The sequence below is a fragment of the Hemiscyllium ocellatum genome, chromosome 14, assembly GCF_020745735.1.
Source record: "Hemiscyllium ocellatum isolate sHemOce1 chromosome 14, sHemOce1.pat.X.cur, whole genome shotgun sequence".
Taxonomy (NCBI): domain Eukaryota; kingdom Metazoa; phylum Chordata; class Chondrichthyes; order Orectolobiformes; family Hemiscylliidae; genus Hemiscyllium; species Hemiscyllium ocellatum.
In genome coordinates this window covers 63,007,758-63,025,150 of record NC_083414.1, presented here as the reverse complement: position 1 = coordinate 63,025,150, position 17,393 = coordinate 63,007,758, and the positions used below count along the sequence as shown (strand labels likewise).

Genomic DNA, 17,393 nt, shown 5'->3' with positions numbered 1-17,393 from the left:
GAATTTGCCTAACTACTCCCTCTTCAGATTGTGCAAGAATGGCACTGAATCCTTCAAGAGCAGGATCAAATAACTGGAACCACAGTGTACAAGTTCTACACAATAGACATCAATTAGCCCAAAACTCTCATGCAGCATACAGAGAACTTGAAGCTTCCTCTCCAACTTAGACCCAATTCATACTACATAAATTAGACACAGCATAGTAAATGCAAAGTACCATTTCATCAATATTACTGGTTTCCTCCGACAGTCCAAAAAATATGTAGGTTAGGTGGATCGGCAATGCTAAGTTGCACCTTAGTGTCCAGGAATGTGTAGACTAGGTGGAAAAATTCAGGGTGTGAGAGGGGACGGTCGTTGGGTCTGGTTGTAATGCTCTTTGGAGAGTTAGTGCAGATTCGATGGGCCAAATGGTCAGCTTCAACACTGTAGGGATTCTATGATTTGACGGCATTTCATCACCAGCTTAAGTGCAATTAGGGATGAGGACTAAGTGTCAGTGAGGTCCACATTCAATGAATCAATTACATGAATTCTCCTCTGGAACAATAGCCTTAAAGAGGTGGACAGAGACACATCACAACCTTCAAAAGGAGTCTAATACATAGGTGAAAAAGAGGTATTTACAAGGTTTAGGGAAGAAATGCTGAGGAGTCACACAAAATTGGACAGTTTTTTGATGGTTTCATAGATGCAATGAGCTGAATGGTCCACATCTGTGCTGTTTGATTCTATGGTTCTATTCAGGACTCAGTGGTACACAATAAACCATGTGGTATTTACAACTCTAGCAACTAATCTGAAGCCAGGTCAGGAGGGAAGGGATCGATCTTCCTTGACTGTAAAGGCCTTATATCACATGGGTTAGTCTGTCTCAATCCAGTTATTAACATGAAATAGGTTTTGCACAGAACTGTCCCTAAATTAATGCTTGAGGCAACAAAACCAATTTTATGCCAAATGATGTAGAATAGCATACTTTCAAGACAAAACATATTGTTGAGGTTGAGTCGAGGAAAATTCATAATGTGTCTAATACTTATGACAAACAAAAATCATTTTTATCCAGCTTTTAAAATAGCCATCAATTTCAAATTTAAAGAATGTCTAGATTCAGAAATGGGACCAAAAAAATCGAGTTGATAAAATTGCTGGCTTAAGGTTCAGGGATCAGTGCTCATGGTGGAAATTAGGATTGCTCCTTGGTCATTACAAATTGCTTGGCTTTATACTTTTCACTCAAAACAAGGCCTGATGTGAAATTTTGTCTGCTTTGAAAGATTGAAAAAGCATGTTAAGATAGTGCAGTTGTTAACACCAATTGTTATACGTCTCCTGAGCATGTGGCGAAAATCTCTCTCAGATAAGGGAAGGTCAGACTTCCTCCCAGCTTTGGGGAATGTTGGGACCCTCATGTCAGAATGATTCAAAACTGGGGTACCAATACAGGTGAAGATTTTTAACAAAACTTAAAGCATAGCATCAGCTCATAACCCTGAAACCAATATTTAAAGCGGCCTGATGCAGTATACAAGTAGACTTCATTCTGTAATGTTTCAAAGTTATGTGTTTCCTTTTAAGCAGCAAGACTTATTTGCAATAAAACATTCGATTGTACAGTCTTTCAGCAGTCCCCATAATCAAAAAGTATTCTACACTTTGCAAGGAGAGCTTGTTAATGTATACGTGTTGTGAAGTAGTGTTATTTAAAGTGAAGTGAGTGTGTGGGTGATTCAATCTGACATCTCAGGACATACACCAGGATACAGGAGTTACAGGTGCATAGCATTTGCACTGATGATCACTTAACACAACTGCAGTGCAATGAAACAGCACAAAGCCACAGCAAGACAGCTTTGTCAGATTGCAGCTCCTGCTCACTCATTGAGATTGGTCTAAATTACTCTCCAATCCTTTCGTTGGTGAAATTACAACTTATTCTTCATATGCTGACGATGGTAAAATTATCTATCATTCCCACAGGCTTTATTTGTAAGCAAGGAAACTTTAACAAACTAAAAATGATCTTAAATTGTACAAAATTACATTTTATTTCCTGAAACTGGACAGATACTAGATAGAAAATGAGATTCAAGGTGGATTCCTTTGAAAATATCTATAGCTTTCCACATTTAAATCACAACCCCAGGCATCTTTTATTCTGATCTTCACATTGCAGATGTTTCATTCTGCACTTCAACAAAACACTCAAGTTACTGTTCATGTAGTGCTGTAATTTGCCCAGTCGATTTTCAACTTGGCAATCAATATGCTGTTCCACTTACTTTTTAGATTAAATGAAAGAATACAGACTCAAAAGTTTGATTTAGTTGTTCTCATTTTTCATAATGCTCTTTTCTTCAATGTACAACAGAAACATACTAGCCAGATTTTGCAGGAACAAGGCATCTATTGACTTATCTTCTTCGTTTGACATTTCCCTCCACCTTTCATTAAAACAAGCTTCCTTTTCCCTGTACATTGCAGAAACTACAAGGCCAATATCCAGAACCTTGGTGAATCAATAAGATTGCCTAATTGAGAAAGATGCAGATGAGTGACAGCAAGTGTAAAATGGGGGTCCAAGTAAGTATCAGAAGAGAAACAGTGATTTGATTAAGGAGAGAGAGAAGAAATGGTGGACAAGTAAAACAAGTTTTAGAAGGTTGCTTGATATTATATTATATTATAGGAACATTCAAAGTCATTTTAGATAGGCTACTTACGTTGCTAAATACTAGTCCTAACTTTCAGTGGAGGGGTTCATTGGTAATTAATGCCCAAAGGCCACAATTTCTTGAAAGAATCAAAGGAAGGATGACAGCCAGTTTCACAGGGAAATTCTTATCGACCAGCAACTGTAGCAATTTGAAATTCCCTTTCTCATCACAAGCTGGTGCACTGTTTGCAGATGAATAACAGTGTGCATATTAAAATTGCCATTATTTTGGCTATTCCAACTTGCTTCAGTCAGTACATGTTAGTTTAGGGGAGGCAATAGCCTGGTGGCATTATTGCTGAATTGGTAATCCAGAGACTCAACTAATGCTCTGGGAGCTGGATAAAACCCCACCACATCAGGGGATGGAATTTGAATTCAAAAATCTGAAATCACTGACCACAAAACCATTATGGTTCAAAACCTCAGATTCACTAATGTATTTTAGGGAAGGAAACCTGCATCTGGTCTACATATAACTCCAAACCCAAAGGGGGAGGGGGAATTACAATACTATTAGGCAGAAAATTGGGTGCCTAAATTGAGAAGAAATGTTCTCAGGGAAATGCATATCAGAAATGTGAAGGTTGTTTAGGAAGCACTTGCTGATAGTCCTGGACAGGATTGTCCCACTGGGGCAAGGAAGGGATGGTAGGTTGAAAGAACCGTGGATGACAAGGGATATGATACATCTAGCCAAGAGGAAAAAAGAAGCTTACTTAAGATTGAAAAGGCAAGGATCAGACAGGGCTCTGGGGGTTACAAGGAAGCTAGGAAGAAACTGAAGAATGGACTTAGGAGAGCTATTGGTACGCATGACCCAACGCACAGCCCTTCATGAGAATGCCCTCCATCATGATGTGTTGCATTGTCACTGTGCTAAATGGAATAAATATTAAACAGATATAACTCAAGACTCATGAGGCACTATGGGCCATCAGCAGCATCAGATTATATTCAAACACAACCTGCAACCTTTATGATCCAGCAGGTCTCCCACTGCACCATTACCATCAACCTTGATTCAATGAAAAGTGCAGGAGGCCATGCCAGGAGCAGCACCAGGCGTACCCAAAAATGAGATGTCAACCTGGTGAACTACAAGACAGGATGATTTGCATGCCAACAGCATAAGCAGCAAATGACAAGACAGAGTGAAATGCTTCCACAACTAATGTATCAGATCTGAGCTCTGCAGTGCTGCCATTGTCATGAATGGTGGTGGACAATTAAACAACTCACGGGAGGAGCCAATTTAACGAGTATCCCTACCCTCAAATGATGGGAGAGTTCAGCACATCAGTGCAAAAACTAAGGCTAAAAAATTTGCAATGATCTTCAGCCAGAAGCGAATGATCTATCTTGGCTTCCTCCAGTGGTTCCGAGCATCACAAATGCCAGTCTTCTGCCAAATCAATTTACCTCACGCGATACCAAAAAAATGGTTGGAGGCACTGGGTACAGCAAAGACTATGGGCCCTGAGAACAATCTAGCAATCTGAATGAGGCTATGTGCTCCTGAACTTGCTGTGCCCCTAGCCAAGCTCTTCCATTACAGTTACAACACTGGCATCTATCAGAGTCAGACACTGCCCAGATATGCCTTGCGCACAAAACACAGGACAAATGCAACCCAAATAACACCCATCAGTCTACTCTCGATCATCAGTAAAGTGATGGAAGATGTCACAGACAGTGTTATCAAGCAACACTTGCTCAGTGACATCTAAGTTAGGTTCTCCCAGGACCATTGAGTTCCTGATCTCATTACAGTCTTGGTTCAAAACATGGACAAAAGAGCTGAATTCCAGAGGTAAGGGGAGAGTGACAGCCTTTGACATTAAGGCTGCATTTGACAGAGTGTGGCATCAAGGAGCCCTAGCAAAATTAGAGTCAGTAGAAATCAAGGGAAAAATTCTCCACTAGTTGAAGTCACAAGGTAAGATGCTTGTGGTCGTCAGTCAGCTCAGCTCCAGGACATCTGAGCAGGAGTTCCTAGGGTAGTGTCTTAGGCTCAACCAACTTCAGCTGCTTCATTAACAACCTTCCCTCCAACATAAGGTCAGAAGGGAGGTGTTTGCTGTTGATTGCACAATGTTCAGCGCCATCAGCCACTCCTCCCATACTGAAGAGTTTTTGTTCATAGCCATCAAGACCTAAACAACATTCAGCTTTGGGTTGTAATGTTCACTTCACACAGGTGCCAGGTAATGACTGACCACAGCATATCTAATCATCTCCCACTGACATTCAAAAGGCTCACTATGGCTAAATCCCTCACTATCAACATGTTGTAGGGGTGGGGGTGGGGTATCATTAACCAGACACTGAACTGGACCAGCCAGATAAATACAGTGGCAACAAGGGGAAGCTGGGAATTTTATGGCAAATAACTCACCACCTACAATTATCATGTCACCAAAGTGGCTGAAAGTAGCTCCAACAAGGCTCAAGAATATTGACACCACCCAGCTTAAAGCAGCCCACTGGATCAGCAAACCATCCACCAATCTAAATATTTACTCTCTCCATTACCTTCATACAGTGGCAGCAGTGCGTATCACTGACAGGGATGAGGAGGATGCAAAGATGCTTCATGGGGATTTAGACAGACCAACTGAGTGGGAAATAGAATGGCAGATGGAATGCAATGCAGATAAGTTCACTTTAGTAGGAGGAACAAACGGGCAGAGTATTCTTTAAATGAGGAAAGGTTGAAAAGTGTTGATGTGCAAAGGGTCCTCTGTGTTCTTGTTCACAAGTCACTGAAAACAAGCAAACTGATGCAGAATGCCATTTGGATCCTGCTGGTGAGCTCTCACCTTTATTCTATACAATTGAAATGAGTCCTCTTTGCTCCTCTACTAAAAGCCTTTTGTGACAAAAACCTAATACAATATTTGGGTACCAAATGGGATGTTACACCAGTCTCCTAGTTTTCAGTGACTTGTGAACAAGGACACAGGGCCTTTTGAAATCAGCACTTTCTGATCACTCATTAAAGAAATGCTCTGCCTCTTTATTCCTCCTATTAATGTGGATAACCTCACACTTGTCCATATTATATTCATCTGCTATGTCAAAATGGTAAGGGCTATGGGTTTGGAAGGTATCAGCTAAGGGTGTTTGCTGAATTTCTGAGAGCATTGGTGAAGGAGTGAGTGAATGTTTGTGGATGGGGGTGCCAATCAAGCAGCTGCTTTGTTCTGGGTGATGTCAAGCTTCCAGAATGTTAATAGGCAACTGGGGAGTATTCTATCACATTCCCGATTTACAGTCAGAGTCCTACAGCATCGAGACAGCCCTTTGGTTCAAACTGGTCCATGCCGACCAAACAGTCCATCAATACTAACCCAATTTCCCTGCATTTGGCCCATATTCTTCTAAACCTTTCTTATTCATGTATTTGTCCAAATGTTGTTAATGTGCCTGCCTCAACCACTTCCACAGGCACCTCATTCCACATTCATATCATCCTCTGTGTAAAAAGATTACCCTGCCCCTGCCCCTGCTCCCCTCCACCCCCCCCAGGTTCCGTTTTATTCTTTCCCCTCTTACCTTCAACTGATGTCCCCTAGTCCTCGATTCCACAACCCTGGGAAAACGACTGAGTGCATTTACCCTAGACATGCGTTTTATGATTTTATACTCTTCTTTAAGAAATCCCCTCAGTCTCGTACACTCTCTAAAGAAAAAGTCCTACCTTGTCCAACCTCTCCCCATAACTCAGTCCCTTGAGTCCTGGCAATATCTTTGTAAATTTAATAACATACTTCCTATACCAAAGTGACTAAAACTGAACACAATACTCCAAGTGCAGCCCCACCGTCGCATAGAACTGCGACATAACTTCCCAACTTCTATACTCATTGCCCTGACTGATGAAGGCTAGTGTGCCAAAAGTCTTCTTCACTGCCCTGTCTACCTGCAACTCCACTTTCAGAGAACCGTGCACCTGAACTCCAAGGTCCCTCTGTTTCACTACACTCCTCAAGGCCCCACCATTCACCATGAAACTCCTACCTTGATTTGACTTTCCAAAATGCAAGACCTCACACTTATCTATATTAAACTCCATTCGCAATTTGTACCTTGTAGATGGTGGACAGGCTTTGGAGAGTCAGGAGCTGAGTTACTCACTGGAGGAATTCTTAACTTCTGACCTGCACTTGCAGCCACAGTATTTATGTGGCTAGTCCAGTTCAGTTTCTAGTCATTAGTAATCCTCAGGGCGTTGATGATTTGAAGGAGGATGGGGGATTTAGTGATGATATTGCCATTGAATGTCAAAGGGCTATGGTTAGATTCTCTGATGCTGAAGGTAGTCACTACATGGTATTTATGTGGCCCAAGTGTTACCTATGTGTCAGCCCAAGCCTGGATATTGCTGATTATGAACAAGGATTGCTTTAATATCTGAGATATCTCAGTGAATGTACCCACTTCTGACCTTATGATAGAACGTCACTGATGAAGCAGTTAAAGATGGTTGGGCCGAGTACACCAAATTGCCTGGAATTCCTACAGCAAAACTGAACAACTCCATCACGCAGAGCAGTGGTTCAAGATGTCACATCACTACCTTCTCAAGAGTAACTAGGAATGAGCAGTCATGCCAGACTTGCCAACAATGCTCACAACCTGAAGAATGCCAACAGGAAGTCTGGAAACATTAATTTATCAAGCTTACCATCATTCATCTCACTTCCATTTCTAGCATTTATTCAAGGAACAGACAACACTATAAAGTCAGACACTCATTTCAAATGACCAAATGTGAGGAGAGTTTGGAAGAATAATGCACCCAATAGTCATTGAGCAAACCAAAACTTCACAAGACAAAGCTATTCAAAGGTCCCTCAGGAGATTCAGACAAATAATGCACAATCTTTAATAAGTAAATGCTGGTGTTCACAGGAAACACATTAGTGCCACAAACATCCAGGAAAATAAATTAATGTTAGGCAGCAACTAATGAGTTGAGCCCGAAGCTGCAATTACTTTCATTCAGCAAAGCCTAATGCATCAGTGACGAATACAAACAGGCAAACACAGTGAGCTAATGGAAGTTATAACCTATCACTAAGGTACTGATCTGTAGAGAATTGCTGCCATGTCCATTCCCAATTGGACTAAAGTATGACGTTCACAATAACATACAGAACCTCCTGCACTCCTTACAGGGGAACTGGGCCCCTTTTAAAGAGTTCTGAAACATAAGAATTATGTGGGTGGCACAGTGGTTAGCATTGCTGCCTCACAGCGCCAGAAACCCGGGTTCAATTCCCGCCTCAGGCAACTGACTGTGTGGAGTTTGCATATTCTCCCTGTGTCTGCGTGGGTTTCCTCCCACAGTCCAAAGATGTGCAGGTTAAGTGAATTGGCCATGCTAAATTGCCCGTAGTGTTAGGTGAAGGGGCAAATGTAGGGGAGTGGGGATGGGTGGGTTGTGCTTCGGTGGGTCGGTGTGGACTTGTTGGGCCGAAGGGCCTGTTTCCACACTGTAAATCATCAAATCTAAATCATCTAATCTTCTCATTGACGAAGATCACTTAGCCACCTTATCACCAGATCAGTAAATGTGTTCTTCAAAAATCAATAGTAAAAAACAAAGTAGGGTCAGATGATACAGAATCTGTGTGGCAGAATTGAGGAACTGCAAAGGTAAGAGTTGGAATTATGTACAGGCCTCCAAACAGTAGTCTGGCGCTGGGCCACAAGATACACCAGGAGACAGAAAAGATGTGGAGGAAAGGCAAAATTACAGTGATCATGGGAGATTTCAATATGTAGGTGGACTGGGAAAATCAGGTTGGTAATGGATGGGAAGAAAAGGAATTTGTAGAATGTCTATGAGATGGCTTTTTGGAGCAGCTTGTGGTGAAACCAACAAGGGATCAGGCAATACTGGATTTATTGTCGTACAATGAGGCAGACTTGTTAAGGGAGCTTAAGGTGAAGGAGCCCTTAGGAAGCAGTGATAATAATATGATTGATATTTACTCTGCAATTTGAGAGAGAGAGAAGATAGAATCAGAGGTAATGTATTACAGTTGAATAAAAGTAACCACATGAGGCATGAGGGAGAAGCTGGGGGGACATGACTAGGAGAGGAGTCTAGCAGGAAAGACAGTGGGACAGCAATGGCAGGAGTTTCTGGGAGTAATTCTGGAGACACAGCAGAGATTCATCCCGAGGAAAAAGCAGCATGGTACAGGGAGGATGAGGCAACCATGGCTGACTAGGGAAAGTCAGGGATAGCATAAAAGCAAAAGAGAAAGCATTTAATGTGGTGAAGGGCAGTGGGAAACCAGAGGATTGGGAAGCTTACAAAGACTAACAGAGAGCAACAAGAAAAGAAATAAGGAGGGAGAAAATTAAATAAGAGGGTGAGCTAGCCAATATTATAAAGGGAAGATTGTGAGAGTTTCAAGAGAGGCAGAAGTGGATATTGGACCACTGGAAAAAGACGCTGGAGAGATAGTAGTGGGGAACAAGAAAATGGCTGAGGCACTGAATAATTATTTCATGTCTGTCTTCACAGTGAAAAACACAAGTAATATCCCAAAAATTCAACAGAGTGAGGGGGCAGAGCTGAGTATGGTGGCCATTACCAAGGAGAAGGCTGAATAGGCTGCAGAGGGATAAATAACCTGGACCAGATGGACTACACCCCAGGGTCTAAGGGAGATAGCTGAAGAGATAGCAGAGGCGTTAATGGTGATCTTTCAGGAATTGCTAGAATCAGGAGGGGCCCAGACAACTGAAAAATTGCTAACATGGTAACTGTTTAATAAGGGAGCACAGCAAAAACAGAAAATTACAGACCGAATAGCCTAACCTTGGTCATGGGTAAGATCCTGGAATCCATTGTGAAGGATGAAATTACTAAATACTTGAAAGTAATAGCAAAATAGGACAAAGTCTGCATGACTTCATCAAGGGGAGATCCTGACAAATCTTTGCAAATTCTTTAAGGAAGTAATGCGTAGTTTAGACCAAGGAGTGCCAATGGATGTTAACTACCTGAACTTCAAGAAGGCCCTTGACAAGGTGCCGCACAGGAGGCTACTGAGTAAAATAAGGCTCACGGTGTCAGAGGCAAGGTGCTAGCATGTATAGAAGATTGGCTGTCTGGCAGAAAGCAGAGAGTGGGGATAAAAGGGTCCTCCTCAGGATGGAAGCCAGTGACAAGTGATGCTCCACAAAGGTGGGTTAGGACCATAACTTTTCATTTTATAATTAATCATCTGGATGAAGAAACCGAGGGCATTCTGGCTAAGTTTGCAGGTGATATAAAGATAGGTAGAGGGACAGGTAGCATTAAGGAGGCAGGGAGGCTGCAGAAAGATTTGGACAGGTTAAGAGAGTTGGCAAAGAAGTGGTAGATGGAGTACAATGTGGAAAAGTGTGAGGTCATGCGCTTTGGTAGGAAGAATAGAGGCATGGATTATTTTTTAAATGGGGAGAAAACTCAGAAATATGAAGTGCAAAGAGACTTGAAATTCTAGTCCAGGATTCTCTCATGGTAAACTTGCAGGTTGAGTCAGTAGTTAGGACAGCAAATGCAATGATGGCATTTATTTTGAGAGGACCTGAATATAAAAATAGGGATATGGGCGGCACGGTGGCAAAGTGGTTAGCACTGCTGCCTCACAGCGCCAGGGACCTGGGTTCAATTCCCGCCTCAGGCGACTGACTGTGTGGAGTTTTCATGTTCTCCCCGTGTCTGCGTGGGTTTCCTCCGGGTGCTCCGGTTTCCTCCCACAGTCCAAAGATGTGCGTGTCAGGTGAATTGGCCATGCTAAATTGCCCGTAGTGTTAGGTAAGGGGTAAATGTAGGGGTATGGGTGGGTTGCGCTTCGGCGGGTCGGTGTGGACTTGTTGGGCCGAAGGGCCTGTTTCCACACTGTAAGTAATCTAATAAAAACAGGGATGTATTTCTGAGGCTCTGTACGACTCTGATCAGACCACAGTTTCAGTATTGTGCGCTGTTTTCAGCCCCAAATCCCAGGAAGGATGTACTGGCTGTGCAGCATGTTCAGAGAAGGTTCACGAGGATGGTCCCCGGAATGAAAAGCTTAATATTTGAGGAATGCTTGAAGACTCTGGGTCTTTATTCGATGGAGTTTAGAAGGATGAGGGGGGGATCTAATTGAAACTTACAGAATACTAAATAGCCTGGACAGAGTACATGTTGGAAAGATGTTTTCATTGGTAGAAGAGACTAGGACCCAAGAGCATAGCCTTAGAGTAAAGGGAAGAACTTTTAGAATGGAAATAAGGAGAAATTTCTTCAGCCAGAGAGTTGTGAATCTAGGGAATTCATTGCCACAGAAGGCTGTGGAAGGCCAGGTCATTGAGTATATTTAAGACTGAGATTTATAGAGTCTTCAGAATTAAGGGGATCAAGGATTGAGAAATTTATCAGCCATGATTGAATGGCAGGGCAGACTCGATGGGCTGAATGGCTTAATTTCTGCTCCTATATCTTATGACCAAAACTGATAATCATATCATCATCAAAATTACATTGTTGTTTGTGGGACCTTGGTTTGTACAAATTGCGTGCTGCTTCTCTGACATTACAACAACGATTATATTTCAATAAGGTTGCAAAGCATTTTAGGATATTCCAACGTAGTGGAAAGTTATAAATAAATCCAAGGTTTTTCCTTCTTTCCTTTAACAAGTCTGAAATTGTTCAACTTCAGTCTCCAGTGGTACTTTGGACTCAATCAAATTAGTTTCTACTTTTCGCAGTTGTGCATCTCACATTTCCAGAAAATGAATAAAGAACAAACTAGTGTATCTCCTGGACCAGTCCAGACTCAGAATGTTCTCCAAGTGCTCTATAACCAATGAAACATAATTTGATGTGGTATCATTGTTGTAATTTATGAAATAGTATTCAAGCCAATTTATACACAGCAAGGTCAAACAAACCACAATTAGATGAATGTCTAGATAATCTGTTTTTAGGTGTTGGATAATTACTGGTCAGGACCCCGGAGAGAATCTTAACAACATTTGCTTGTTGCTGTTATTGGGAATTTGGTGTGCATAAATCAGTTACTACCTTTCCAACATTACAAAATGAGAATACATCCTGGGATTGTGAAAAGTGCTTACTTATTCATTCTCCCACTTTGTCCCTGTAATCCTTGATCCCTTTGATTCCTACCTCAGGAGTTGTTCTGGTCATGGATGAGAATCAGAGACACTCAGTTCTTCAGCATAGCACCAAGTACAGTGGTAGTGTCCCTGCCTCTGTACCGAGATACCCAGGTTCAAGTCCCATGTGTTACAAGAGAGGTGTAATAACATGTCTGAACAGATTGGTTAGAAAATGTCTGTGGTAAAGCTGGCATTTAAGCTTTTTAATATCTACGGAACCATTTTTCCAATAATGGATTGATTCCAGAACCTCTCAAAACAGAAAATGAGGCTATTCAGCACACCATGCTGATGTTGGCTCTATGAATTTTCCATTTAGCTCCATGCCTCTTCTCTTTTCCCATACGCCTACATATGATCCCTCTATAGTCAAATGCTCCTCTGAAGGTGACTACTTAAATTGTTTCTACCACGGTTTTAGGCATTACATTTCAGACCATCACTTGTTGCTTTATAAGAAAATTTCATATTTGCAATTCACTTATCCAACCACCAGTTGAAATCTTCATCCTTACCAAAACCCTTCACAATATTGAATAGCCCTATTAAAACTGCCCAGCATCTTCTCCTACGTTAAGGAGAGTAAATCAAGCTTTTCTAGTTTCTCCATTGAAGCCAAGTTCCTCATAATGCTAACATTCTAGTAAATCTTCTCTGTATTCTCTCAAGGTTGCAACAAGGTTGACATTACAGTGAGTCACGTCAAAGAACTTTTGACCCTCCAAAGTATAAGTAAAACAATCAGGTACTTACGATATTCTTTGTGGACCTCGTCAATTTCTTCTTCTGACTGGTCCTTTGTGAATTTCATCATCTAACAAAAATAATTAAAATGTTTTATTTTGCTTCTCTAGAAAGGGTAAATTTAGAAACTTAAAAACGCACTGAACAAAACTCACATTTTCACTTGCTTTACTTTCAAGCTGAGCTTGGGTCTTCTCATTCCTTTCGATTTCTCTAGCGATCTCAGAGCCTGTTTGAAAAACACAATTGAAAGGATTATAGGTATGAACTAACCAGAAATGATACAGGACATGAATGACTGGGGATGTGAAAGTTGTGCATATATATCCACCTGGAACATGCATTTCAGTCAAAGGTCTACAAATCAAGCAACTGCACAAAATCCAAATAATGATATCCTAAATGCAATTGGATCACATGCTTATACAGATTTATATAGAAACACTGGACAGAACCCTAGGGCAGGATTTGTTAAGATACAAAGTCAACTAAATGGCTCTTGAGAAGGCACAAGACAGGAATTTATTGCCAAAGGTTTTAGCTGTGACCAAAGCTACTTCAGTCAAATGATGCAGCTTTGCGTTAGGAAGTCATTGGCTTGAAAGATGCATTGTCAGTATTGTCACCTGGATCATTTGGCATACTGGAATCAATTCACTTAAGGAAAAAAAAAGACACATTTACGTCAGAAATATCTTAATGTTGTCCATTATGCTTCTTGTCCGATTCATTATCACCTCAAATTGCTCCCATTACAATCAAAACTTGAGTCTGGTGCTAGGCAGCTCTAAATGCTCTCCATTCACAGCTGCAGAAAAACATTTATAAATGTAGACCAGAAAATTTTTGTATACTTCAGGATGGTGTTGAATTAAAATTCACTCACCATTATTGTTTTAGAAAAACCCAAGTAACAGCACTCTTTTCCTTGAAGGAAGGGAATAAGCATGGGACACAATTCCTTTACCATCTTGGTCATCTTCCCCTCATTAAAAATATCCCGATCCTAGTTAGGTCAATGAAGACAAGAATGAAGAAGCAACTCTTGGGCTCCTCCTGGTGGCACTGACCAAGGATGTGACTACTCACTACCAATCTGGATCTCTAACTGGAACACTGCACTCAAGGATGTGTGTAGATTGATTAAATCAGAAAGCTCTACAATATACATCTATATTGAACTCAAAAGGCACACTCGTTTGGAGAGTGAAAAACATTCTTCCCACAAAATCTGCTGTTTTGATTCAATTTTTTAAGAATAAAAACATACGTACATTGCTCGAGTGGGCAAGTACTCAGTTCCAGAAATGTTCTGCGTGAACCTTTCCTCGGACAGAATGTTTCATGCAATTTGCAGTATTTTCTCTCCTTTCCGTGACTCTAAACACCTGATTTACAAGTAATAACTGTAATATTAATAGATGAAAGTTTACATTTAGTCACGAATTGTGCACTACCAATTTTCTCAACCTTCTCTCCTGTCTGTGGGTAACCCATATTGAGTGGTTAGTACAGAAAGCATCCCTATCACACCTGACCAGTCCAACACTCAAGGACATGCAGCTTACAAGGGTTTTCTGGACAGTAGTTTGCACATACAAGCATCATCTTTAAACTCAGGCCACGTCAGGCTACCTTTATAGTCACCGCCCATTCTAACATGAACTCTATATGGCTAGGGTCTACGGTCAGGGGGCAAACAAACATTATTCTATCACCAACAAAAACATTGTTCAAGGCTGCTCGATTGAACAGAGAACTTTACTCAAAGAGGTGAAGGTGATTTATTGCCTGGAAGAAGTACGCTTTATTTTTCCAGGGGAAATAAAGGTCACAAAATGTCATGAGGATTTAAATAATTACAGAGGGTGATTGATTGCTAACAGCCAATGCTCAAAGCATAATCCAGTTTGAAAAGCAATGATTCACAAAGGAGTTCAGAAGGAATTAGGAGAGGGGACAGAAAACTAATAACACATACAGCCTATGATTTGACTCGCCTTTTTTTTAGGTTGGAAGGGACTAGTTATAAGATTTTGAGCTGAGTGACAGAACCAAGCAAACCACACGTCACCAATGTTTATAATTAAGCACAAATTAGTTGTGTCAATTTGTAATTTACTTTATTCACTAGTAGGACATAGGTGTCACTGGTTGAGCCAACATTTATTGTCCATCCTTAGTCGTCAGTGAAAAGATGATAGTGAGCTGCGTTCTTGAATTACTGCAGCCCGTGTGCTGTAAGTAGAAAAATAGAAAACAAAATCTATTAAGAGCAAAGAAACATAAAGCCATGTAAAATATTCCAGGTGCAGACCCTTTGTTCAGATCCAAGTCCATCTCTCGCTGATACCCACTGGCTCACTGACGGAGTGACCCTCTCATTGTATTCAAACTCATCCTTGTATTCAAATCTATCCAGGCCTCACTATTCGAAAGCTCTACAAAATCTGCTATGTGTGATTAAATTCCTAAGCTTACATCAGAATATTTTAAATTCCCTCTTCTTGTACATGAAGATAAAGCAGAACAAAACAGATTAACTTTGACTGGGACATGACTGGAACTCAGCTGCTTAAGCTGTCCAGCTATGGGGCTACAAAAAATAAACCATGTCCAAGAAATGTTACCTTTAAGATGCACGTCAGCATGCATCCGTGTGTGGAGTCATGAATCAGTCTTAAAGGGACTGCACAGTGCAAAAGAGGCAGCCTTGCATGACAAACTGAGGAAACTTTGCTGCTTACTTCAAAGAGAATTCTGATGAGCAAAGCTACTGAAGTAACAGCAGCCAGTCATTGCTACATTAGAGGAAACATTCACAACCAGCTCCAAACATGGACATTTCATACAAGGAAGAAACATAGAACAGGATGCTTGAATTGTTTATTTCAGAAGGTTGAGTAGTGCAGTGGTAGAGAATTCGACGTTTCGAGCATAAGGGCTTATGCTCGAAACGTCGAATTCTCTATTCCTGAGATGCTGCCTAACCTGCTGTGCTTTGACCAGCAACACATTTGCAGCTGTGATCTCCAGCATCTGCAGACCTCATTTTTTACTTAGTGCAGTGGTAGACAGTCTCTACTTCTGAATCGGATGCCTTGGTTTAAGTCTCACCTCCTTAAGTGTATCACAACATTGCTCAAACAGATTGATTAGAAACATATCTAAAACAGAATGCGTCAACCATCCCTTTGACAAATGTGTCACATTTTTAATGGACAAAGAGAGAGATCAGTATAAACTGTCCTTTTGTTTTAAAACAAAGTGGAAATCAAAGGTCTCAGGAGACTGCATAACAGGAGACTGCATAACAGGAGACTGCATAACAGGAGACTGCATTACAATAACAGAAATCCATTAAGTGTGTGTCTTCTGGAACAGTTGTTGGTGATTGCTGACACTCAGTTACAGGAGTTGTAACAAAGTCGATTCTGTACACTTCACATTGAGCCTCGAGCTACCAAAACATAAGTATTTGACTCTCAACAAGGCGCACTCAAGGCTTTCAAACAAAAATAGAAATTACTGGAGAAACTCAGCAGGTCTGGCAGCATCTGTAGGCAGAAAGCAACTGTTTCAAATCCAGTAAAAACAGGTCACTGGAAACATTAACTCTGTTTTTGTTTCTCCACAGATATTGCCAGACCTGCTGAGTTTCGCCAGCAATCCATGCCTTTTGTTACAGATTTCCAGCATCTGCTGTTCTTTGTTTTATATTGCAGTCTTAAGTTTTCCTTTGGGTGCTTCTAGCTGTAGAGTCCTTGCACAGACGCCAGCACGATTCGCTTAGCGCATAGCCTGCATGAAGGCAGATTAAGAACAGCAAGGCTCGAACATGCTGGTGACAATTTGGTTCCAAATTTAAGATCATGTGCAGTCTGTGGCCATTGCTCACAAAATAATGAATAGCGGAATCAGCCCTTCATCCACAGGAACCATCATTCTAACTTATAACTGACATTATAACAATACAAGTAGAGCATCAATGCTCAAAGTCAAAACATGACATTGCAAAGGCACAAAAGATCTGAACTATGCAATAGCCAACAATTGAAAAACACAACCAAGTGGGGAATTCAGTGTTGGAAACCAATAGACAATAGGTACAGGAGTAGGCCATTCAGCCCTTTGAGCCTGCACCGCCATTCAATGAGATCATAGCTGATCATTCCTAATTAGTATCCTCTTCCTGCCTTATCTCCATAACCCTTGATTCCACTATCTTTGAGAGCTCTATCCAACTCTTTCTTAAATGAATCCAGAGACTGGGCCTCCACAGCCCTCTGGGGCAGAACATTCCACACAGCCACCACTCTCTGGGTGAAGAAGTTTCTCCTTATCTCTGTCCTAAATGGTCTATCCCATATTTTTAAGTTGTGTCCTCTGGTTCGGCACTCACCCATCAGCGGAAACATGTTTCTTGCTGCCAGAGTGTCCAATCCTTTCATAATCTTATATGTCTCAATCAGATCCCCTCTCAGTCTTCTAAACTCAAGGGTATACAAGCCCAGTCGCTTCAGTCTTTCAGTGTAAGATAATCCCGCCATTCCAGGAATTGACCTCGTGAACCTACGCTGCACTCCCTCAATAGCCAGAATGTCTTTACTCAAGTTTGGAGACCAGAACTGCACACAGTACTCCAGGTGTGGTCTCACCAGGGCCCTGTACGAAGGCAATACCTGCAGGTGGTTGGGGTCCGGATGCACTGTCCAACAGTGTGGTGGGGGCAGATTTCATTGTGGATTTC

The 17,393-nt window shown here is 41.4% G+C and overlaps 1 protein-coding gene across 1 annotated transcript in view; it reads right to left on the bottom strand.

Moving 5' to 3' along the window:
* Window positions 1-17,393, bottom strand: part of rad18 (RAD18 E3 ubiquitin protein ligase) — a 299,135-nt gene that overhangs the window by 124,601 nt on the left and 157,141 nt on the right. The window contains exons 8-9 of the mRNA XM_060835233.1: window positions 12,799-12,872; window positions 12,653-12,713 (exon numbers count right to left, since the gene is read on the bottom strand). Coding sequence (XP_060691216.1) covers window positions 12,653-12,713; window positions 12,799-12,872 — 135 coding nt within the window. The remainder of the gene's footprint in view (window positions 1-12,652; window positions 12,714-12,798; window positions 12,873-17,393) is intronic.